The sequence below is a fragment of the Sminthopsis crassicaudata genome, chromosome 2 (genome assembly GCF_048593235.1).
Source record: "Sminthopsis crassicaudata isolate SCR6 chromosome 2, ASM4859323v1, whole genome shotgun sequence".
In the NCBI taxonomy this organism is placed as follows: domain Eukaryota; kingdom Metazoa; phylum Chordata; class Mammalia; order Dasyuromorphia; family Dasyuridae; genus Sminthopsis; species Sminthopsis crassicaudata.
Window position 1 is genome coordinate 229,357,059 of NC_133618.1, and position 26,207 is coordinate 229,383,265.

At 43.1% G+C, this 26,207-nt stretch overlaps 1 protein-coding gene across 11 annotated transcripts in view; it reads left to right on the forward strand.

Moving 5' to 3' along the window:
• CAMK2B (calcium/calmodulin dependent protein kinase II beta) overlaps positions 1-17,094 on the forward strand; it is a 281,883-nt gene extending 264,789 nt beyond the window's left edge. For 9 of the 11 annotated variants that reach the window (XM_074288455.1, XM_074288457.1, XM_074288462.1 and 6 more), the window contains 4 exons: positions 11,362-11,437; positions 11,749-11,843; positions 12,181-12,415; positions 16,482-17,094. In XM_074288455.1, the coding sequence (XP_074144556.1) occupies positions 11,362-11,437; positions 11,749-11,843; positions 12,181-12,413 (404 nt within the window). In that variant the 3' untranslated portion in view covers positions 12,414-12,415; positions 16,482-17,094. The remainder of the gene's footprint in view (positions 1-11,361; positions 11,438-11,748; positions 11,844-12,180; positions 12,416-16,481) is intronic. The other 2 variants (XM_074288471.1, XM_074288456.1) reach the window with 2 other exon arrangements.
• The last annotated feature ends 9,113 nt before the right edge of the window (positions 17,095-26,207 follow it).

Here is a 26,207-nt window from a genome sequence, read left to right on the forward strand (position 1 = left end):
TTGACACACCCTGTTTAGCATCTCTGTACCATTATTTTGTCCTCAATTTGCCCAGCCTAAGGGAAACTACTAGCAAAGGTGGGATTTGTCCACATTTGGTATTTTTCTCTTCCCCAATAAATTGTAAGCTCCCTGAGAGTAGGGCTTATTTGTTTCACTTTTGTCTTTATATCCCCAACTACTAGCAAAATGCCTGGCCCCATAGTAAGTGCACAGTAAATGCCTATTGATTGATTAGCACAAGTGGCAAAGAGGTATATTTAGGGTTGATGAAAAGAAAATCTTCCTGACGATTTAGAAGTATCTAAACAATTTGATACCTAACAATTCAAGATATCCAAAACAATTAGGATACCTAATAATTTAAGATACATAAAAGTGGAATGGTCTGCCTTGGGAGCTGTTTGGAGGTGAGAACCTTATAAGACTTCTTCAAGCAAAGCCTGGATGTTTACCTTTGAAGTGCATTGTAGGGAAGAACCTTGTTTCGGTGTGGCTTGGACTAGGTAACCTCTGGAGTCTCTTCTATCATTTACCTTCTAGAATTCAGTGAGTCCGGTCATCTTTCAATCCTTAGCTCATCTAGAGACTGAACTTTTCAAGAACATCTCTAGCACATAAGACAAAGAGGGTAATAGAAAAGAATAGGATTTGTAAAGAAATATAGGGATCCCAATGAAGACATCTATTCACAAAGCACAACTATCTTTCCTAAGAGGTCCCTACAGTAATTTAGGAGTTGGCAAAATCTTTCACTTGTGTGGTTTAGAAAGAGCAGTGAATTTGGTGGTGAAGGACCTGAATTCAGATCCTAACTCTAGTACTTATTAGTCATGTGGCTTTTGCCAAACCCTTCCCTTCTTAGTGTATTTGTGGGGGGGGAGCAGGGGGAGGGGGGGGGAAGCTCAGTTTCATAATCAGTAAACTGAAGGGGTTGGATTAGATTGTCTCTAAGGCTTCTGAGCCCAGCAGGTCTGTGGGGCTTGAAGTTTTAGCCTGATCTCATCACCTGGTTAGTTGCCATTTTGCCTTGGTCTATTCTTTTTTGAGTGACTTTTCTTTTTCTTTTCTTTTTTTTTTTTAAGTCTTTTCAATAATAATAACGGTTAACACTTATATGGCTCTTCAAGATTTGCAAAGTATTTATAACAAATGGTCTTATTTGATCCTCCCCATCCTAGATAGTAGTACAATTATTATCTCCATTTTACATTTTGAGAAACTGAGGCTTACAGATGTTAAGTGAATTGCCCAGTATTTCCTGTTGTTTTTTTGGAGCTGGTGTCCTTTAGGGGTCCTCCACTGGGACTTGTGGCTTTCCATACATGGCCACGTTTTCAGGACTTTACCCAGATTAATCTCATAACTCACTTTATGCCAAGAAACCTTTATACAGGGTTATGATCGGGCACACTCAGGCAGTGTAGAGTATGACTTCTCACCCACTGAAAGGGAGAAGTCATTTCCTCACAGGAATAAAAGAGGCAGAAGGTTTGAGGAAACAGGCAGGATGGAGAGCCTTGAAATTCATGGTTGAAAATTTGCAGAAGAGGGAGAATGGAGCACCTTCAACCTGAGGAGAGCTAAAAGACAGAGTGAAAGTGTCTATAAGAGGAAGAAAGGGGTGGGGCCAAAGGGGAGGGCCAAGAAGGAGGAAAAGGAAAAGTCTGGAGCTAGATTAAAGAAAATAATATGGAGAAAATTTTGCAAGTGTTGGAAGTAAAGTGTGGATGTGGAGGATCAGTTAGGTTTGTCCTGTTTAACTTCAAAAGAAAGAACTAGAAACTATAGGTAGATGTTGCAAGTAGCAAATTTAAGCTTAATCTCAGGATAAACTTCTTAACAATTAGACCTAACCTGAAATGGAATCAACTGCTTTGGGAAATAGAGGGCTCCTCAGCATTGCAGGTCTTCAAACAAAGGCTGCATAAATGCTTGCTTGTTGAGTGGGTTATTATGGCACTTTTATGAAGGGTGTGAATTGTGCGAGATTGTCAATGAGGTTCCTTTCCAGGCCCAGAGAGATTGATTTACCTCTGGTCACATAAGTAGTAAATAGAGCCAGAATTTTTATTTTTTATTTTTTTGCTGAGGCAATTGGGGTTAAGTGACTTGCCCAGAGTCACACAGCTAGGAAGTGTTAGGTGTCTGAAATCAAATTTGAACTCAGGTCCTGAATTCAGGGCTGGAGCTCTATCCACTGCGCCACCTAGATGCCCCTGGAACCAGAATTTTTAAACTCAGGACCTTGAATCCAGTGTTCATGTAATCAGTGAACAAATATTTATTAAACTCTGTGCCAAGCTCTAAGCTAGGTATTAGGGATAGGAAGACCAAAGTGAAAGAATTCTTACCTTTTCTTCTAATGAGTGATTCATATAATTTCTACAGTTCCCTATAAAAATGGGGTCCTGAACAAATATAATTTAACCAATATTTACTAAGCACCTATTGTATGAAGAATACCATTCTGAATATGGGAGAGGTATACAAAAGGGCTCATGGGTTTGAAGAGAAAGCTAAAACACATGTAGAAGTAAATTGAATACTGAATAAAAACCTCCATTTTCTCTGAGCAAAAGAGAACATGAGGTATCAGAAGAGGCTTCTTGGATGAGGTGGCAATGGGGAAACTATGGGGTTTAAAGTATGGTTAGACATTAACAGGTAAAGAGAGGGAATGCATAAGGAGTATAATGGGAAATGAAGGGGATATTGCATAGAGAGAATAGTTCGGTCTGGTGAGGATGTAAGGTCCTTGAGGGTGGGACTAGTTCACTTTTATTTGTAAGCTGTGCTCCCAACACAATGCCCTAGCCCATATGAGGCTTCATAAAACCCTGTTGGCTGATTGATTTGGCTAGAGCTTTGGAGAGGAGTAAAATTAGAGAAGGCTAAAAAGGCCAGAATGTGCAGGGCCTATGTCAGGTCAAAAGCACTTAAATTTGACTTGGTGGGCAATGGAGAACCCATCAAAGATGTTTCCAGCAAAAGTGTAAATTGAACTTTGAGAAATGGTATGAATGGAACTTTATGTAATGAATGTTAATTAAGAGGGAGTTGTTTCTAGAAAAAAGAAGTATGAAAGCTGGCTAGGATGGGGCAGGGCCTGCTACCTGCCCTGGACTACTCTAGCATAGTCCCCCTTCTCACCCTGGAAATAAGTACCTTAGGCTTATAAGGAGAAGAAAACTAATTGGATTTGGAGGGGTTGTATCTGAATTTCTTATAAGTAGGTTTTGTGTGCATCTGGTGGGAAGATTTGGTTGACTTGCCTAGGAGTGGGGCAATGGGCATTGCAGTGCATTCTAGCCTGTAGCCAGGTCTCAGGACAACGAGATTCTCACTGAAGCAAGGCAATCCTACCTTCCTTCCCTCCTTAATTCCCTCCACCACTCATTGCAACAGCTTTTCCAATCTTTTGCACTCTCTCCCCTTTTTTTCTCCCCTTAGGACTTCACTTATACTTTACTGGGAAAAACTGAGGCCATTTATTAGTGGACAGTGTCCTTTTCTGCTTTTCCCTCCCCTTTTGTCTCTTTGGTATCATCTCCCACTAGCTCTTCCTTTATTCCAATTAGGTGGATAGAGTCTACCATGGTGTCAGGAACATCTAAGTTCAAATGTGGCCTCAGATACTTCCCTTGTTGTCTGTCTGATCATGGGAAAGTTCCTTAACTTCTCTGTCTCAGTTTCCTCATCTGTTAAATGGGAATAAAATAAGATAGTGTTTATCTTTATAACGAATGCTGGTTATTCCACAATTCTGTTAATGAAATTATATTATCACATCTATGTAGATGACTCAAAGCTATTTTTCTAGTTTAGTCTATGTCTTAAACTCCAGTTCTGCATCATCTACATCACCATTCCCCCAAATGGGCAATTTTAGTGTCATCTTTAATCTATGTATCTGTCTTTCTCTCCCTCCTTTCTATCTCTCTTTCTGTTTTTCTGTCTCTCTCCCTCCTCCTTCTCTCTCTCTCTCTCTCTCTCTCTCTCTCTCTCTCTCTCTCTCTCTCTCTCTCTCTCTCTCTCTCTCTCTCTTCTCTCTCTCTGTCTCTCTCTCTCTCTCTCTCTCTCTCTCTCTCTCTCTCTCTCTCTGTCTCTCTCTCTCCTCTCTCTGTCTCTCTGTCTCTCTCTCTCTCTCTCTCTCTCTCTGTCTCTCTCTCTCTCTCTCTCTTCCCTCCCTGCATCTAGATCAATTATCAAATCTTATAATTTCTTTTTCTCAAGCTTGACCCCCCACTCTTTATTCATGCAATGCCACCTTGATTCAGACCCACATCACCTCTTACTTGGACTGTTGCAGTGGCCTTCTAATTGGATTCAGTCTCTTCCCACTCCAGTTCATCCTGCTGCTGAAGTGATTTTCCTAAATTGGAGGTCTGACCGTGTTATACTTTATCCAGTAAACTTTGGTGGCTCCCTATGGCCTCCAGAATCAACGACACAGGCCTTTGGCATATAAGGCTCTTCACCACCCAGCCCCTTTCTTCTCATCTTCTATTCTCTTCCACATACATTATGTTCCAAACATCCTGGGTCATTTTCTGTTCCTCACATACTTTATTTCTTATCTCCATGCCTTTGCAATGCTGTTCTCTAAACATGGAATGTTTTCCCTCTGAACTTCCGACTCTTAGGATCCCTTCCTTCCTCAGATCAAAACTCCACCTCATCCAAGAGAATTCTGCTATCCCTTAGCTACTAGTACCAATCTTTGTTGGTCTTGTAGGTTCTGATATATGTATGTTTTCTATTCCATTGGACTATAGATTGCTTGGGGTCAGAAAGGACATTTGCCTTTTTTTTTTTAATTTGATCGGAGCCCCTTTTGCAACCTTTCCCCTTTCTGGATCCAGAAGTATAGCATATTGACTTGGTCCCTCCATCATTATGGCAGTCTATAAGGCTGGCTCCTCTAGGAAGACTTGATAATGGGGCCCAGACATTCCATTTCTTGAAGCATTCAAAATTTGATAAGTGCCCATTATGGGCCAGCTATTGTGCCAGGTACTGGCAACCCCCCCCCCAAAATCCAAGCATTCCCTGTCCACGTGGAGCTTACATTCTATCAAGCAGTCAGTAATATAGATAAATCAATGTGACTTCATCCCAAAGGAATTCATGGGAAAAAATAGCAATCTAAATTAGGAGTTAAGACTAGGGTTCCAGTCTTCACAGTTATGTGATCTTAACATGATTTACTTAATCTGTAAAAATCTCAGTTTTCTCATCTCTAAAATGGAATGATATTTGGCCTAAATACTTTCTAGGGTTATAATAGTTACAAGAGATAATATAAGTGGGAAAATTAAAATGGTATTATTAGCTAGTGAGTTTGTTGTTTTGTTTTGTGGAGAGGGGAGACTGGGACTGGGAGACACAGCTAGTGATTGACATCCTTGTGCTCTGATCACCATATGATCTAGAGGTAGGTACATTTCCCTAAATACACTTTGTTCTCTGCCCTGCCTCTGGGCAAACCTGATCCTGGATTCTAGAGGCCTGGGATCCAGTCATAGAGGAGAAAGATAAGAGGACAGGCTGTACAGGCACTCATCACCTATAGCTTAGATTTGCCAAGGAGTCTACAGAGCATGGTGGTAGGGGCAAAAAGAATGGATTTGGAGTCAGAGGATCTGAACCTAAATTCTAGCTCAGCTTTCTACTATCTCTGTGACCTTGGATCAAGTATTCTATTTCTCTGGACTTTGATTTTCTCATCCATAAAATGAGTCTTAAATCCCATATGACTCATAAGGTCCCTTCCAGCTGTCTTTAATACTCTGATCCTTGTTACCTGTGCAGTCTTGGCCAAATACTTTCTCTTTTGGGGGAGTTTTAGCTTCCTTAACTGAAAATTAGAGTTTGTTAGAATACCTAAAAATCCCTTGGTCCCTTCCAAGTTTAAATCTTACAATTATATAAAGTGGATTCAACTGTTGTTATGATGGTGGATGATGCTGATGAAAAGTCAATGTGGTCTTCCTGTGACCCTGGGAGATTATCTTTTTGAACCCAGATCTAAATTTGCCCAAAGCTAACATCTGGAACAAAGAACAAAAGGGGGTTCAAGCCTGAAAATCTTCCACCTATAAGTTCCCCACCAGTACTTATGTAAAAAGGAGTGATGCAAAGGATATATTAGGATAGGAAAAGGCTAGCATATAGAAAGCCAGAAAGGATACAATTGTAATTTAGCAATGAGATATAGAATTAGAGAGGAAAGGAGTATTATGAGAACATTTTTGCAGGAAGAATAGATAGGACCTAAATAAAAAGGGGAAAGGATAAGGAAAAAGGAAAAGGTTTCTACCTAAGTTTGGGTTGGGGAAGAGGAAATGATAAATTCTTTTTTTTTTAATATCATGCATTGAAGGTTCCACTGGAACACCTAGATGAAATTACAGAATAAGTAGCTGGAAGTGTACAATTGGAATTCAAGAGAGAGGTTAGAGATAGAGATGTCAAGGAAGTCATTCCTATAGAAGAAAGGAAGAAAGATGGTTTAGAGGTGAAGTCATAAGAATTCATGACCTCTCAGAGAGAGAGCATAGAAAAGAAACAGAATCATGAGGAAATAATTCACTTCAAAGCAGCAAAACACAGGAAGGAAACCAAGAGAACCATATTACAAAAGCCAAGAAAAGGACAATTGCAAGGGAAGAGTTTGCCAAGTCTTGCTGCTGCAAAGAAGTCAGACTGAATTTAGATTCATATTGAATGTAGCTGTTAGCCACCTTGGAGAGCGGTTTCAGCTAAGCTGTGAAGAGTTAAGGAGGAGATAGACCCAGGAGTTAATGGAACCATGTGGCAGCTTCAAAGTTGATGCAATCTTGGACTTAGTGAGAGAATCAGTGCTTCCAAGAGTAAGAAATGATAATTCCACTTTGCTCCACACTTGTCAGAATACATTGGCAGAATTGTGTTCAAGTCATTGTACCACATTTTAGGAAGGATGCTAATATGCTGAAGTACAGTGGAAGGCAAACAGAATGGTGGATAGTCTTACTGTGCCACATGAGCATCAGTTAAAGGAAATGGGCATTGTTAGTCTGAAGAAAAGAAGAATCTGGGAAGCTGTTTGCAAATGTCTGAAAGGCTATCTTGAAGAGTATGGCTTAGATTTATTCTATTTAGCTGCAAAGGGAAAAATCAGGAAAACGAGGTGGATGTTTGGAAAGAGATAAATTTAGGACATGCTTCCCCAAAAAGCTATCCCCAATATGGCGTGGGAAATTGCCTTGGGAAATTGAGGGTTCTCCATCATTGTAGGTCTTCAAGCAAAGACTGGTTGTGAGTCTTCTGTTTGGTTGTGAGTTGGGCTAAATAGCCAATGAGACCCTTTCCTCCAGTGATCACACAGGTAGAAAGGAGCAGAGCCAGAATTTTTGAATTCATGTCCTTGAATTCAGTGCTCATTCATATTTACTCATTTCTACAAATGCACTTCAACACATATTACCACCCCCATTCCTACACACAGCACACACACACAGATATTCCCATATGCATGGTTGCCTCAAGACAGCCACACATTCACAGTTAGATGGTATAATGGATAAAGTCCTGGGCCCAAAGCCAGCCAAGATCTGAGTTAAAATGTGATCCTACTAGCTGTGTGAGCAAGTTACTTAACCGCTGCCTCAGTTTCTTCAACTTTAAAATGGAATAAATAATAGAATCTACTTACAAGAGTGGTTGGGAAAACCAAATGAAATAACATTTGAAAAACACTTAGCACAGTACACTTTAAGCACTTGATCAATGCTTCCTTCCTTCCTTTCATCACATATGGATTCATTTAGTTATGTGACTTTGAGAAAAGTAATTTCCTTTTTCTGGAGTCTTTGTTTCCTTATCTGTAAATGGAGCAGGCTGGACCAGCTGATTTATATCTAACATGTTTAGTTTTCTTCCTTCCTTCCTTCCTTCCTTCCTTCCTTCCTTCCTTCCTTCCTTCCTTCCTTCCTTCCTTCCTTCCTTCCTTCCTTCCTTCCTTCCTTCCTTCTTTCCTTCCTTCCTTCCTTTTGTCTTTTGTCTTTTTCCTTATTTCATAAATGTTCTTTTATTAACTATTTATTTCTCAGGAAATGGTAGATAAATAAGATGTGGCAGAAGGTAGAATGACAAAATTTATTTTGTGACTTATGTAATAGGTGGATGATTTTCCTGAACTTCTTTTCTTTGTGAATTATCTAGGAAAAAAAAACAAAAACCTCTTTTCTCATAATGTCAGCCATGTTAAAAAAGAAAACAAAAACTTCACATAATTTCTAGGGGCTGGGTGGTCTGGGCACTGGAGACCTGTTTCAGAAAGATCTTTCTAAGCATTAAAGCTGGCCTAAAGACTTCATAGGAAGTCTTCAAGCCAAGGTTGAATGACCACATGGTGGGTGGGGGGTCAAAATGGGGGTTTCTCATTATGGAACATGTTGGTCTGGATGGGCTTTGAGATCTCCAAGATTCTTGTGTGATTTTCTGAATATATGCGCATACACACATGCACACTTTACACATGTATATATACACAGATATGTATTCTTACTCAGACTCCCATCAATTTGCTCAGATACTCTCACTTAAAAACTCTCTCAACAGCTATACTTCCACACAAATGTGTGCTACGGAAGTGTGTGTACATGCACAGTACATACACACACACATATAGACATACACACCCTATATGCAGACACACATGTACCCATTTACAGCCACATACACATACATATGTGTGTATATACATATGTGTTCATATATGTATGCATCTCTATATATATGTAGACATACACAAATGCCCATTTACAGACACACATACGCTACATATACACCCTTATACATGGCAATGTTACTGTAATTCCTTGACCCTCAAAAAGGCATATATGCTGTTCCAGATGTCAAAACCAGACTCCAGCACCAGCTTCAGAAGACCCCGCCCTTGCTCAGATAGGGGCGGATTTGGGGCAGGGGACTGGCAGGTGCCTGGACTTGGCTTTTTTTTTTTAAGTGAAGCTGTCACAATTCTCCCTAAGACAGGCTGGCTGCAGCCCCGGGCCCTGAGCATAGCCACGAGCTGGACACTCTGGGGCTCGAGTTTCCAAGTCCTGGCTGCCTGCTGTGAAGAACCTATGCTGGCCGTGTGCCCAGCAGGCTCTCTCTGCATAATTAACAAGGCAGTGGCTTGGAGCTGGCATCCATAAGTGGCACAGTTTCTCCCTTGTAGCTTTTTATCTTTACAAGCTGTGCTCAGAGCTGTTCTGCCAATGGGCAGGGGGCAGAAAGTAGCTCTGGGAAGGCTCTGGCATGGGAAGAAGTTCAGGAGGATGTGCTATCTGTGTCTTGAGGTGCCTCCACCTTGACTTTTCTGAATGCCCGGGGGGAGATGCCAGGGAGGCAGAAATTGAACCTGGTGGGCCTCAGGGGAGGGAGGAATAAGGAGGGGAAAATTGGGTGATTACAAAGTATCCTGATACAATGGAATGAATACTGGCTCTGGTGTTAGAGGTCCTGGGTTCAAATATTACCTCTGATGTCTACTTTCTCTGTGACCTTGAACAACTTATTTATTTATTTGTTTTAATAATAGTTTTTTATTTACAGAATACATGCAAAAGTTTTCTTTTTTCTCTTTTTTCTTTTTTTAAATTAAAAATTTTTAAACTTATTTTCAAAACATATGGATACTTTTCCATATCTATCCCTGCAAAATCTTGTGTTCCAAATTTTTTCCTTCCCTTCCCCTAATCCCCACCACTATACGGCAAGTAATCCAATATGTTAAACATGTGCAATTCTTATATATATATATATTATCATTGCTGCACAAGAAAAATCAGATCAAAAAGGAAAAAATGAGAAAGAAAACAAAATGCGAGCAAACAACAATAAAAAAAGGTGAAAATACTATGTTATGATCCATAATCAGTCCCCACAGTACTCTCTCTCTGGGATACAGATGGCTCTGTCCATCACAAGTCCATTGGAATTGGCCTGAATCACCTGATTTTTGAGAAGAACCAAGTCCATCAAAGTTGGTCATCACATAACATTGTTGTTGCTGTGTACCATGTCCTCTTGGTTCTATTCACTTCACTTAACATCAGCTCATCTAAGTCTCTCCAGGCCTCTCTGAAATTAGCCTGCTGATCACTATGCTTATAGAGTAATAATATTCCCTAACATTCTTATATCATAACTCATTCAGCCATTCTCCAACTGATGGGCATCCATTCAATTTCCAGTTTCTTGCCACTACAAAAGGGCTGCCACAAACATTTTTGCACATGTGGGTCCCTTTTCCTCCTTTAAGATCTCTTTGGGATGTAAGTCCAGTAGAAACACTGCTGGGGTCAAAGGGTATGCACAATTTGATAGCCCTTTGGGCATAGTGAACAAGTTATTTAACCAGTCAACAAACAAGTACTTTCTCAAGGACCTGCTCCCTTCCAGGTGCTGGGAACACAAATGCAAAGACCTATCCCCTTGAATCTACCAGAGGAAATACCATGTGCATTTATAGTTATATGCAAAGTCTTTTCTCAATAACCTCTAACTAAAATTTCAATTATTTAAAAATGTTATTCTGAAAAGAGATCTATACTCTTCAGTAGACTGCCAGGGTCAGGGGAGGAGATCATAAAATACAAAAAAGACTGACAACCCCTGGTTTCTGTGGCCTCTGTGGACACTTCCATATCAGCTATTTACTAGGGTGCTAGGATCATCCTCTAACTATAGGCTCAGCCTGCATGTTACCTCTTCCACTAATCTTCCCTTGGTCCTCCCTGCTACAAATGGTTTTTCATTTCCATGACATTGTTGAACTATTTTCCTTCTTTGCACATCCCATAATCCTCCCAACATCCTCTGGTATTTCTTTACCAGTATACGTTTTGTTCCCCCAATAGATTGTAAGCTCTTTGAGAGCAAGGACAGTTTTCTTTCTATATCTACAATTCACCTAGTTCAGGGCCTTGTACAAAATAGATCTTTAATACATAAAATGACTTTATTGAATATGATGAACTGCCTCTTATCCCATATCTTTTTTCCTGTCTGTATTATACCGACTTGAGTGGGATTGTTACAGGTGATGTTGATCCCAAGCCGGCTGAGACGGGAAGGAATCCAATGCAGGGGTGCGTTCCCTAGATGGACCTTCATTGTGGCTAGGGATGAAATCCTGCCAGAGATGCAGAAGCAGGCTGGGTGGAGCTAAGCTAGAGGGAGGTCTTGGTCAACAAGCCCTTGGTGCTTGAGAAGGCAGGCCCTGGGGCCTGACCACTCACTGGGGGCTGAAGGACCCTCGGGTGCTGGGCCCTCAGAGGGCAAGCTTGATTGTGTTTTTCCCTCCAGCTCGCAAGCAAGAAATTATCAAGATCACAGAGCAGCTGATAGAGGCCGTCAATAATGGGGACTTTGAGGCCTATGCGTGAGTGCCCCCATGGGATTTCAGACCCACCCGCAGTTGGAGGGAGGGAAAATCTGATCCTTTGGGAGAGAAAAGTTAGTTAGTACACTGTCGGAGGAGGGATGATCAGCCATGAGGAAATGGTGGGGCATGGGGTCCCATGGGTTCTCAGCTACTGCTGCCTTGGCACATGGCTCAGAGAATATTGAGAGAGTGGCTAGGCAGGGATGGGGGGGCCTCCCAGGTTCATCAATGTGGCATATGTGTAGCAGTCCCCTGGGGACTCCAGGGTCTCCCTTGACACAAACCTCTCATTTGGTATCTGTTTGCAGGAAGATTTGTGATCCAGGCCTGACCTCATTTGAACCTGAAGCTCTTGGCAACCTTGTAGAAGGGATGGACTTCCACAGATTCTACTTTGAGAACTGTAAGTAAGCTTGGTCAGGGGTTAAAGGAGTAAAGGAGGCTACTTTTTTCCTGCAGAGAATGAGGGGTCCTAGAAGGCAAAGCTAATCCAGGGAAGGAAAGTTTGAGGAGGGTCCCATGGGTGGGATGGACAAATGAGGGGAACATAATGGAGGCCCTGATGAATCTCTGGCCCAAAGCCAAGCTACCTCCTGTGGTCCCCTTCTGCCTCTAGCTACAGACTGTGAGCCACCGTCTCTGCTCCCAGATCAGAGGGAGGGCGGGGGGGGGGGGGGGGGGGGCTTTGGAGGAGCTCTTTGTCTACTACAAGTTCTCTCACCTTCTCTTCCCCACTCCAGTGCTAGCCAAGAACAGCAAGCCCATCCACACCACCATCCTGAACCCCCACGTGCACGTCATTGGCGAGGACGCAGCCTGCATTGCCTACATCCGTCTCACGCAATACATCGATGGGCAGGGCCGACCCCGCACCAGCCAGTCAGAGGAGACCCGCGTCTGGCACCGCCGCGACGGCAAGTGGCAGAATGTCCACTTCCACTGTTCAGGTGCACCTGTGGCCCCGCTGCAGTGAAGGTGAGCCCCTACCCACCCCGTGGGGGAGCCCACATTCTGTCCCGCTGCCCGATTCCCAAGGAGGCCAGAGCCTGGAGGAAGGGCACAGGGTGGAGGGAGCAGTGGCTTCTCTGTCACTCCCGGAGTCTGGGTCTGGAGTTCAGTCTTTTCACAGACAAAGAGGTTAAAACTGCTGGAGGCAGGACTTAGGCCTTCTGATTCCAGAGCCAAGGTGGTCACAGCATGTTATGTTGCCTCCAGAGAGTAAGCCCCCGGGGGCAGGCCGGCAGCGAGCCCTCTCTCCTCCAAAGTCCTTGTACGTGGATGTGCAAGAACAGGGAGGAGGCCATTCTGACTAGAGAGGAGAGTGTGTGTCAAAATGCAGCGTTATAGTTTGTTGCTGAGTCCGTTTCCAGTCATGTCTGAGTGATCCCCTTTGGGGGTATTTCTCACTGAAGATACTGAAGTGGTTTGCCCTTCTCATTGTTACAGATGGGGGAATCTGAGGCAAACAGGATTAAGTGAGTTGCCCAAGGTCACAGAGCTAGTGTCTGAAGCTGTATTTGAACTCTGGTCTTACTCTATCTGCCGCGCCTCCTTTTGTCCAGAATAGCAAGTTGTTTTATTCTTTCTTTCTTTTTTTTTTTTTTTTTTTTTATTTTTTTTATTAAGGACCTGCTCAGGGCAGAGCTAAGTGTGGGGGGGAGATGAAAAGTTCTGATAAGACATAGTCCCTAGCCTCCATTACACCCTCATAGACATCATCCCAAAGAAATGTGATATTCATTACCTATTAGATATAGGACATTTTCAAAAATTAAGTACTATGTAGAAGATCTGAGAAATGAGGCCATTACTCACTGTAGGAACGAGGACCACACAGGAAGAACTTCAAAGAGGAGGTCACCTGTGTGATGAGCTTCAAGGATGGGGAGCACTTCATGATGATGAGATGGGGAAAGGGGCATTCTGGGTATAGGGAACAGCACAGGCAAAGACTCATGCCTTTGTCAGAATGTGCAATGTGTCCGGGAGGCAGAAGTGTCCAGCTGGCAGGAGCAGAGTCCATGGAGAGGAGTAAAAGGAGAGGAGCATTTGCTATAGGCAATTCAGCAAGTAGGAAATACAAATAGAGCTCTAATGTAAGCCCTGGCATTTAAACCTGTAATCAGTCAACAAGCACTGATTAAGCACCTACTGTGTACAGGCATTGTGGTGATAACAAAGATAAAAGTGAAACAGGCCTTGTCCTCTAGAAGTTCAGCCAGGGGAAACAACCTTATATTTTATAGATATGTGTGAAAAATAGATAATGATATAATTTGGGGAAGAAAGCCCTAGAAGCTGGAGGAATCAGGAAGGGCCTCTTGTAAAAGGTGGCACGTGAGCTGAGCCTTGAAAGAAAATAAGGATTCTTGGAAGTGGAGGCACAAAGGGAGAGCATTCCGGGATAGGGTTCAGCCATGGTGAAATCACAGAAGTGAAAGATAGGGTGTTGTGGCTGAGGCACAGGAAGGATGCCAGTTTGGCTGAATCATATTGTCTGTGGAAGAGAATAATGTGTAATAAGTGTTGAGAATAAAATTCAACAAAGATAGACTCTGTGCAAGATAACATTTGATTCATGATTCAGACGTAGAATACAGAATATGATTATAGAATAGAGTCAATTAGAGTGAAATAAAGTACAAAATATATGCAACATAACGTACTATTTATAAAATATTGATACAAGATCAAGAATTAATCATCATCTAAGATAAGAAGGATATATCCAAATAATTGTATTATAAGAGAAAGTGAGATCAGTGTAAAGCAGGGGTCTGGGTAGAGTTCTTGCAGAAACTTTTACCTGGTCAGGGAAGACTTCATAGAGGAGGCAGCATTTGATTTGAGTCTTGACAAAAGGGTGGAACCAAAGTAGATTAGAGATGAGTAGTAGTGTCCGTCCCGGGCTTGGAGGTGACTGGCACAAGTAAGGTACATGGAGAAGGTAGATAGGGGGCCCAAGGGCTTTTTCAGTTTAACTGGAACGTGGGGCACAGTAATTGGAGAACATAAGATATATTGGAAACAGGTTTCAGGGAGCCTGAATTGCAAGATCAGTAGGGAGTCAGAAACCACTGAATGCTTGAGTTGAGATCCAAGGCGTATGTTGGGTAAATGATTCAAAGAACAGGTTGAGAGTTGGGTTAGGGAGGGGACTGATGAGAAGCAGGGTAATGAGTTTGAAGCCTGCTACAGTAGGCTTCAACTAAGAGCATCAGAAGGAAGGGGGAACAATGTGAAAATGGTGTTTTAGAAAGATTAAGTTGGCAGCTCTTCCTTTCAGCAGAAACTAGGGAGAAGATGCTGGGCAGTGAGTACTGAAGATGCAAAGACTGAACTGAACAGCCTTTGCTGTCTGGGAACTTGCATTCTTTCAGAGGGATACAACATGAATGCTGCAAATGCAGAATACATACATAATAAATTTTAAAAATGCATTTCAAGGAGGAGGGAGAACCTGACAACTAGGGCAACAAGGAAAGAAAGACCTTGTGTGGGAGGTGATGGCTAAACTGAGCCTTGAAGAAAACTAGGCATTCTAAGAAGTGGAGAGGACAAAGCATAGCATTCCAGACATGGAGGACCATCCATGGGAAGGCATGACTCAGAGAAGGGAATGTCAGCAGTCACCACCACCACAACTAACATTTTTATAGTACTCCAGAGCAACTTGACATATGGTGTCTCATTTGATCCTCACACAACCATGGGAGTCAGGTACAACTGTAATCTTTAAATGTGAGAAAAATGAAGTTGAGGGAGACTTAGGCACTTACACACACACACACACACACACACACACACACACACACACACACACACACACAAACAAACACACACACACTGAATGAAGTATCTGAGACAGGACCCATTCTCAGGCTTCCTGACTCCAAAGCTAGTGTTGTACCACTCTTACAATAGAATATAAGACATAGACTAATTGTTTAATTAGAAAAGAAAGGAAGTTGAAGGAGCACCAGAGAGAGAGCTACATAGGTGCCACATTGTATAGACTTTAAAAAACGTGAGGATTAAACAACATAGGTTGTTACCGTAGTCCTGGCAAGAGATGATAAGGACCTGAAAAAGAATCCTGGCTATGTGAATGTAGAAAGAAGAGAAATTGGGTTGTATACATAGGATTGAAACAAAGACTATTTCATTTTTATCTCTACAGCCCTATCACCTCTCAATGCCTTGCACATACTGAGAGCTTAAGATATTTATTTAGTTTGGTTTGATTAAATTGATCAGAGATGTGAGAGATTTTGTGGAGGTAGAATTAATAAAATTTGGCTCTTCTTTGGATAGAAAGGGTGGGACTCTTTTAAAACTCTGACTGGTCTGATTCTCTCTGGGTACTCTTGTTAGCTCCCTCATTGATTCAGTTATTATTTCTATATAAACGATTCAAAACATCTATGTATCTAGCCATAATCATCTTTTATGGGCAGGAAAAAATGAATAATCTAGCAAAGGAAACTGAGAAATGGTCAGATAGGTGAAGAAGCAAGTGAAAGCAGTGTCATGAAAGCCAGGGAGAGGAGCATGTTTCCAGGAGAAAATGGATGATTGAAAGTGTTGAAAGACAAAGTGAAGACAGAAAATATAAACAGCCCTTTCAAGGAGTTTGGCTTATAGCCAAAGGGAAGAAAGTTATAGGATGATAGTTTGAGGAAATGGCAGTGTTAAATCAAGGTTTTCTAAGGATTAGGAAGACCTTTTTATTTACAAGTGGTGGTAAAGGAACTGATGGAAAAGGAGATATTAAAAGAGAGAAAGAGGAAAAAATTAATGGGACAAACTCACAGAGGAGACAGGAGGAAATGGAATCAAGATTTGGGAGAATAGTCACAGAATCAGATGATCTTAGTTTAAAAAGGACCGCTGCAATAAATGGTTATCTAATTCTTTTTCCTCCTCCCAATTGCTCCATGCTTCTCCTCTGTCTGAGGTCCCCCTACTTCGTCTGCCCTTGCTTAAAACACACGTCCCACACCATGGGCACTACAGTGACAGGGCCCACCTTGTGTTTCAGAAGCAGTACATCCTTTTGTGGTTTCATCCTGACGGAGACGGTGATTGGAGCGGAGCCGCCACTCGCTGGGTGGTAGCGCCCACCGCGTCAGCATGCTCGTGTCTGCCTCGTCCCTCCCTCCCCTGGTGCCTGTGTCTGCAGAAAACAAGACCAGATGTGATTTCTTTTTAAAAAACAAACAAACATACAAACAAACAACCGGCAACTACAACAACAACAACAAAAAGCAACCAATGAAATGAGGAAAAACCCACCACAATACAAAAAACAAAACCAAGAAAAAAAAGCTGTAAAAATCACTGGCGTTTGTGGGGCTTCAAAACCAACCAGCTGCTCCTCCCGTCCACAGCTCCATGTGTGTGTCTGTCCGTCCGTTCCTCGGCTGTCTTGGGTGACCAGATGTTGCAATGAAAATGTCCACAAGGCTCCACCCCCTTTGTTGACCCCCGTGTTGAACGGTGTTAGTTTGTTAGATGAAAAAAAAAAAAAAAAAAAAACACAAAACCCACCAAAAAAAAAACAAAAAACAAAAAAACAAACAAAAAAAACCTAAGGTATTTTGCATTCTCTCTGCCAACGCATGGGCCTTTGCCAGTGGCGTACTTGCACGTGGCCATCGTGAGCTGTTACCGTTTGTCTTTTCAGGGACGTGGGGCTACTGGCTCCAGGTTTTCCTTTGCCTTTTCCCTCTAGTTGTGCCTGTGGGTTGCTGTCACTCCTTCCTTCCTTCCACCCAACATTCTTTCTTTGGTTGAGGAGGAAAGAGGCATCCTTGGGCTCTGTCCCTTCTGTGCCAGGCAGATTGCTGGTCAGCAACGTGTCCAGTGTTATTGGAAAGTGACTCCCCGAGTCCGGATGGGTTAAGATCCCAGCATTCACAGTAGGGGACATCTCCTGCTCTTGTCATCCCCCTCAACTAAAGGGCCTGTGTCAAGAACCTCCTTGTGCCATGTTGACCTCGTCTCTTACTCTGAAGCCTTGAAGGCTGGTGATGGCATGAAGGGCGAGCAGCTCTGGGTGAGGATTGTGAAGAGTGCTGAGGGGCATGGCTGGGAGAGGGGAAAAAGATGGGGGCCAGGACATGTAGGGGTCCAAGAATCCTGGTCCTTGGAACCCCGATTTTGTAGGTGTCTGCTGGCCCTGAGTGGGGGGAGCTTGGGCCAGCCAGCTCCCAAGTGTCCAAGAGAGTATGCTAAACCTCACAGAAAGGGGAACTCCATCTTCTGGAGACAAAGCATCATCTCCTATCAACTCTCCTTTCCTCTCCTTAGCCCTAACAACTTCACCGATGGGAAGCACAGCCAGAGTAATTAGCAGACCCTGGGCTGTGCCCCCAGGGCCTCTGTAACCTCTTCAGTTTAACCAGGATCTTAATCCCTTCCCCTCAACTGACAGAGACAACTCAGGAGCCAAGACTCCCAAATAACCAGCTAAAGAAAATGAGGGCTTTGGACCCTCAGGAAATAATCTTTCTTTTTGCCTTGGTGGATATTGAAAGCAGCTTCTGCTTCTTCCCTCTGTCTGGTTGGTCTCTGCACAGTAGACAGTGAATGTATTGACAGCTTTGTGGCGGCTCCTCTGAATTTTGATCCAGAGAAATTTGTTTCCTCCTTTAGTTCTTTCTGACCCTCTCTAGGGGCATTCCAATCTCTCCTCCTATTAGGATAAGAATTGGCAGTTCAGAAAGGTTACATACAGACTTAGGCCTTTCTTCCTCCTGCTATCCCAGCCCCTGAAATGGGGAGAAAGAGGTTATTTTCCTTTATGTTATCCCTTTCCCAACCTAGGTGAATCTGATAGGTCTTGTGGAGGACTACCCAGAGGTATTGTGTGCTCTCCTATGGAGAGGCCTCTGGCATTATGGGATGGAGGAAATCTAGGGGAGGGGAGGGGGGAAAACCAGTCTCCACCTCCACTCCCCCACCCTATCCCCTTCACTGACGGTGAGAGAGGAAGGAATCTTGTAACTGGCAATTGGAGGCAGTCTAAGACCCAGCAGTTATTTCCTCAAATTCTCTCCAGTAGAGCAGTAAGGATCTGAACTCTGCAAGAACCTAGCTAGATTCTGGGGAGTTCCCTAGAGAAAAAAGGACAGGTCAAGATAGAACAGCGAATCTAACATTAGACCATTGAGCTCTGTTATTGATTCCCCTGGCCTGTGGTTGCAGTTTACGGAGTGCCCATCTCTGGATGGAAAATCAGTTGCTGGCTACAGTGTGGCCCTGGCAACTCCCGAGAATCCCAGGAATAAGTGAATAGTGTCTGGATTTCTTGGGAACCAGAACTGAAGGAGGGTTGTGAGGGAGACGCTGCCTTTGGAGACATGGCCATCTGCAAGTAATCCCTGAGAGAGCATCACTTGCCCAGTGGGGCTGGTAGGACACAGTGAGCCATACCTCATAAGTAGGAAATGGAGTCTCCATGTTGTTTACATGGTGAGTGCTCAACAAATTCTTTAAGGATGGCTGCTGCTGAATTGATTGGTATCAACAACCATTTGATATATTTATTGATGACCTACTGTGTTCAAGGATGATGCTGATGGATTCGGAAGGAACAGGTTCAGAAAACATAAAAAATACAATGGGGATGAATGGTTTTCTCTGGAAACTTCAGCTGCCAAATTTGAATTGGAAAATTAAAGGGAAGATGCTGGTCTAGGCCCTATTTTCATTTTCCCCTGACAATAAGAGAATATTGCAAGGAATTCCCACCATGGAAATCAGGGACTTGAGGCAGGAATGGCTCTAGGGCTATCTGGCAAGGTCAGAGAAGACATCCATCAGTCTATAAAACCTGGGCTTGATGGTAAAAACATCAGGAGTTTGTGAGAGGGTTAGAAACTGACCCTCAGATAAAATATGAGAAAGATAAGTTGAGGACTGGATTCTGCTCTTAACCTGACTTTTGGAAGTGAACATTGTGATTCTTTTGTTGAAGGTAAGCAGTGCCAGAGATGGGGATGGCCTTCATGGCATCCTTTAGTCTGCTTCCTACCCTAGCCTCGAAATCTCAGAGCCTCTTTTCAGCCTCCAGTGCAGATCTCTTCATTCCCTGGCTGCTATGTTTGGTCTGAAATAGAATACTTTCCTTAGTCTTCATCAATTATTAGAAGTGGAATTCATGTGAGAAGAATTCGTGGGCTCCTGCCCTCACTTGGCATATTGTTCTGATACTTGTCCCTTCGATCAAATCTAACAAGTATTTATTAGGTACCTAAATGTGCAGGAGGCATTGTACTAGGCACCTAAGTTACCAAGACAAAACAAAAACAGATCCCTGTCCTTAAGGAGCATATAGAAGGGATTTCAGCCAAGCATGGAAAGTTATCATTTTAACAAGGCAGTCCCAAGAAGGAGAGGTGAGAGGGAAGAAGAAAGGAAGCTAGAAGGAAGTAAGAGAGAGCAGGTGGCCCTGGGGATGATCTGGACTCAGAATCAGCCAAACCAATAGTACAGCATCTGGCCTGAAGAAAGGGAGGCTGCTTAGGTCAGTCTGGGGCCCCTGAGGATGAGACTATGGCCTAAGGTGGCTGTCCCTCCACCCCCATAGCTAGGAAAAATTCAGCTCGAATAATGCTCCAGTGTCTCTCTTTGTATTAGTTTTGCAAATGTGGACAGTCCTTCCTCAAGGAGTTTGTGTTGAGGATGCATCCAGACCTCAAGAAGGTGAAGCAAAGAAAGCACAATTGCAAGCCAGGATACGGAAGTTCAAGGCTTCCGCCTAGCTTCATTGACTCATTCATACTTGACTCAAGGTTTGGGGTGGGGGGTGGGGATGGCTGATAATGGAGAGAATTGATTCTCTTTGGCTAAAACTGCTGAGTTGCTCAGGGATGAGTGCCCCAGACATGGGATAGTTGATGGGTTGATTGAGCTGTTGATGGTGAATTCTGGTCCCATCCTTTAACCAACTCATTTGGTATAGCAATTCCTTAGCTGATCCAGTGAGAATCCATCTATCTGATAACTACTTTTGCCTAGGCCAGAGACTTTTTTAGGGGAAGGGGGGTTAGCTCTGCACGAGAGTTTTCCTCCTTGCCATGCAAAGTGCCACCCTTAACTCAGTGGAAGTATTTTTCAGTGGCCATCTGCACTGGGGAAGAAAACAGATTGCTGTTTGAAGAAAGGTTTGTGGGCAGGGATGAAGTATGGGCTAGGAGTTAAGTGTAGAAGGAAAGAGAGGGATCTCAGGTGTGACGTGTTGAAAGCCATCAGGTGGCATAGTTTAACTATGGCAGTCCTTCCCTGGCTATTGATGTGGAGCTAGGTGCACCAGGGGGTGAGAAACATGGTGTAAGGAAGCAGCCAATGATGCCATGCCATCTGCCATTCTCAGGGGAGTCCAACCTGGTCTAGCTCATCTCTGATTCAGAGACTCTCTGAAGAACTCTACAGTGAAATGAAAGGCCTGGAAGGGTCTGAGTCTTATGTCCACTCTAGAGTGTAACCTGACCCTTGGCTGGGCCAAAACTAAGGTCCTTTGAACCTAGATTACCAAGTGATTCCGGGCTACTGGAGACTGGAGTCTCAGGTCCACACGGCCTTTTAGAGTTTGAAAAGAATGAGGGTGGATTGTTTACTGCCCCACTTTTTCATTATCCTTTAAAGACCCAGAAGTTTGAATCAGCCTGACTTCCTTTGACCAAGAAGGTTCCCCATGTCTTAGAACAAATGACAGGTCTAAAGCAATAGGCTGGAAACTTGACAGTAGGGGTGAAGGGACTATTCCTGACACTCATGTCAATCATCTATGAACAAAACAAAAAACAAGGATACATCTCCATATTCTTTGCTCCCAGAGTAAGTCAAAGGCTCTATTCTTAGGGGCCACAGGCACCTCTATGAGCAAAGTGTTCACAGAAACTCAGTTTGAGTTAGTTCCTGAGATAGTGATCACTTTGATATCAACCCACATCCATATAAATGTATATACATAATACACATACACAGAAATGCTTTTGTTCGTAAACATGTCCATATTCATACATGGGTTTGAACAATGATTTCAAAATGTGCTTTTCAGATACTCCTCCAGCATGTTTTCAATTAAAAACATACATCTTGGGGAGTTTTAAATTGAGGGGTGAAGTATAATCTGGTAAGGATGGAATAGGTATCATCTCCAAAAAAAGATTAAAAATCATGTCCAGACGGAAGGTATCACTGTTTGAACAATATTGTTCATTTTGTTCATTGGAGTCTCAAGGCACAAGCAGGTGGTATACCTAGGCAGCCAGCAGTCAGGATCAGGTATAAATTATCTCCTTTCCACACAACCAGCAAACTTCATTCATTACTAGAGCACAGTCATAAAGGCCCTTTGGAATGATTGTAAATATTTGTTACATAGACTTCCATTTTATCTCACAGAACATTGAGAAAGCTATTTTGCCAGAAAGCTACTTTAGCACTAGGGATCCCAGCAATTCCTTCATCCTCTTAACTACAATTCTATCCCTTCAGACTCCTTTCTTTTCCCTGAACCACCTGCCGATCTCTGGATGAGGTAACTCCTTTCACCTCTCCCAACCCAAATGTATTCCGAATGTTGAGCATACACTTGAGCTGGGTGAGGCACTGTTGTATTTTGATGTACCTCTTGTGAGTGGGTGATGATAGAATTGGTGGACACTTTCTAGAGGTTAAGGGGTAAACCCTGACCACATTATCTGGATCATCAGGAAGGAGATTTCCTGGAGGGAGAAATAGTCTGGAACTGAGCTCATAAAGGAGTTTGAAGTTTGTAGATAACTTGAAAATATAACCTAAAAGGGCCTAATGATGAATGGATGACCAGATGGATGGATGGATGGATGAATGAATGGATGGATGGATGGTGAACTAGAGAAGAGGCTAGGATAATGCCTTAATTTTCCATGGTTAGGAAAGGGGAGCTATATGTAGCTCTCGTTAGATGGGGTTTTTCCCTCTATCTGGACGGGGTCTGATTTTCCTATTTAGTTTGTATGTGTTCTCTTCTGGGGAAGAATGAGTTGGCAAGATGCCCCAACAGATAGATGGAAATTATATAATGGAATTATGCTGTTTAATGGAATAATCATAGATGATGGAGGCTGGGAGGGACAGAGCTGCTAGGACAGGGGCACCAGAGGGTTGAGGACAGAGTAGGAAGGGAGAAGATCAGGAATCAATTAACACAAAGGAACTACAAATTGGATTAAATCAATTGAATTTAATCCTGAGCTAAGAGATTCCCTCACTGGCCACATTTTTGTCCCATCCCTAGAAGCCACTCAGACCTCCCCCTAACAATTCACTTTTAATTTAAGTGTAAATTTATTTTTCTTTCCCTCTAAATAAAGCAAAGTGAGAGGAAAGAGGGGAAGAGAGATGGGTTATCAGGCGGTCCCTGTTTGAGAGTAGAACAGAACTCTGATCCCATGGAGAAGAGATCTGGAATACAAGCTCTTTCAGTGGCAAACCCACAACGTATACCCATTTCAAAATCAACAATAAAATGACTGTAAGATGCTAGATTGCCATCTTGTGACTGGCGGGGTTTCCCCTTAATTGTTTAAGTGACTTTGAATAAAAGTTCCCTGGATGAGCGGACACTAGCATTCCTGCTGGAGCCAGGTCTGAGCTGGAAGGAACATCAGTCCTGCTCCCCCCCTAACAAGGTGTGTGACCCAGCATTTGGCAGCAAAGGGGACCACAGAAAGCCTGTCCCACCTCCTCCCCTTTTGTGTCCTGGGGCCTCTTCACTCTCCTTTACCAGTCATCTTGTTATAACTATGGAGCTGCGTGTCTGGGGTTATTTGGGGATTGGGGGGGTGGGTGGGAGGGAGGAGGGGTAATTTTTTTTTGCATGACCTCTAAAGAGAAAAAAACATATAAATCCATTGATAGCTAGGTATACATAACTTTTGGCATGTGTATATCTATCTATCCCGAGGAAGAGAACTTGATGAAAGATGAGCACTCTGCTCCATGAATGCTAGGGGATCTTTCCTCTTTTCTGACTTTCTCTTCTTTCTTTTTGCTGAGTTTCATTGTCTTTTCTTTCTGAGCCTTGTAAGTGTAAAAACAAAAATGATTCTTATTTTGTTCTGTCTCGGGAAACTGCAAATAAAACAAAACAAAACAAAAAAATGGGACAAATGTTCAGTGTGTGGTAGCTTACTTTTCACCATAACTGGCCTCTGTCCATGACCCTCACCATCACCTCGGCTCAGCCCGGCCTGGCTCCTTTCCTGACACAGACTCCTGGGAGGCCTCTTAGGCCCTTCTCCCCAGTCATCTGTCTTCATTTCGGACCCTACTCACTCCTTAGTGCCCAGGAAGTAGGTCAGACACCAAAAGGCCCTCGTGTCCTCCACATCCTGCCTGTGACACCTTCTAGTCTTCTCAGATATACTTCCTTTCTCCTGAATGCCCTGCCCCCGCCTCCCCCGGCTCAGTCTGGACTCTTCCTCCAGCTTGAATAGGGACATACCTAAGACCACTGTCAAAATTCCCTGTAAAAATCAGATCCTGAGCGACTGACTGACTGCATTGAGAGTGAAAGGGGCACCAGGGACTAGAGGGGGGTGGGCATGGATGCCTAATGGCCTGCTCACATGTTACCATGGTAACTGTTCCCAAGGTTATGCCCCTCCCTCCTCTCACTGCAGAAGTTGTCAGGTCAGAGGGCAGCTCAGCCGATAACTGATGTCAGTCAGATGTTACCTTTAACCTCTATTTCCATCGCTTCTTTGGCGAGAAAATTAAGGCTTAAGAAAAAAGACAAATAATTTAAGAAATATGTAACTTGGAGGGTCCAAATGATATAGATGGTGACAAGATTGGGAGAGTGGGATGTTTTGTTGTCTTTGCACCACAGATCTAATGCTACGTCCAACACAAACAGGAGGGCTCCCTGAGATTTCTTAATGTGTTGTGTGAGGAAGGAGGCTTTCTCCGCAAATGACCGTTACTCCTGGCACAGAGCTCCATGGGTTTTTCTTTTATCATGCCAAAGGACAGATGCGCAGTAGTTTGGGACCTGGCTCTACCAGCCTAGGGGCAGGAGAGGCCATTAGTGCGATCCCATGTTTCAGAGAATGTGCCAGTGTGTTCCCGGCTCAGCTTAATCAGTGGCTCTGGCTGGAGCTCTCCTTTATAGGCCAGAGCTCTCCCAAAGGACCTGAAAGGAGGAAAAGAGGGAGTGTGCAGGCAGACCCTGATTCACACAACATCCACCATGCTCTCCTTGTCCTCCTCCCCCTCCCTAAAAGTTCCTACCCACACCCCAGTGTTATTACAGTACTCACAGGGTTAGTGATTCCATCAGCCTGGGCACCTGCCTCAGTGAGGGCCAGCTAGATGCCAGGTGCCAGTAGGTGTGGGGAATACAAACTGAAGAGGAGCTATTCCTGCTCTCACAAGGCTCACCCTCCACTGCAGATTGTGGGCCCTCTACATATTAGTAGACAACTTTCATGATTTGCTGTGGCAAAAGAAAACTATACGTTTCTTTGGTGATGGGTTTCTCTGAACCTGGTCAGGTTGGTACCCAGAGGACAGGCGATCTGTCACCGTGTACACTGTGCCCATAACGCCTTTCCAGCTGGGCAAGACTGGCTTAGATTCTTATTGGCATCACCTTTGGGGCTCATTTCCAGTTTTCCCTGGCCCTTTATTGAACATAATTTTTATTGCATCATGGTTTGAAAAAGAAGCATTTACTATTTCTGCCTTTCTGTATCTGATTATGAGGTTTTTATGCCCTAATACATGGACAATTTTCATGTAGGTGCCATGTACTGATGAGAAAAAGGTGTATTCTTTTCTGTCCCTATTGAATTTTCTCCAGAGGCTCATCATAAGTTCTCTAGGATTTTATTAGTCTCTTGAGTTTTTTTATTTTGTGATTAGATTTGTCTAATTCTGAGAGAGGTTGAGGTTCCCCACTAATACAATGTTGCTATTTTTCCTATAATTGGCTTAATTTCTCTAAGAATCTGAATGCTTTACCAATTGATGCATATACATTTAGTATCAATAGTCTTTCATTGTCTAAAGTACCCTTTAACAAGATGTAGTTTTCTTCCTTCTCTTATTTAGATTTATTTTTACTTTTGCTTTATCTGAGATCAGAATTGCTATCCCTGTTTTTTTTGCTTCAGCTCTGAAGCATAATAAATTCTGTTCCAGCCTTTTATGGAAGTTATTTCTGTGCCACAACAAGGCATCAGAATTCAGAACTTCAGTTAGTGTCTAAGGCCAAATTTGAACTCCTGTCTTCCTGACTCCAGGCCTGGAATTATTTACTACCACCTCGTTGTCTTTCAATATCATTAAAAATCTGAATTTCTGGAGAAATGAGAATTCCCTGGTCATTAAATGGAATGCAAAGTGCTTAAAGTTATTATATTAGACTTGTCATGTTATTCTAAAAATTGTCCAGCATTCATATCTACTTTTCACAAATGAGGAATCATAATTTTACCCAAGGGGACACAAGTCAGGGGCATTAACAACATTTACTGAAATTTACTATGTGATAAACACTTGTTACCTTGTGCTAGAATAGGAAGCCATCTCTTGATCCACTCAACATGCTGAAGCACCTTTGTACAGAGCACACCAGGATCAAAGATTCAGGACCTGGGCTGTGACAGGACTTGTTCATGGTCACACAGGCCAATGGCCAACCCACAGTGAGATCTTGCCACATATCCTGCCAAGATAGGGTGGCATCTCCATGTCAGCTTTACCCACC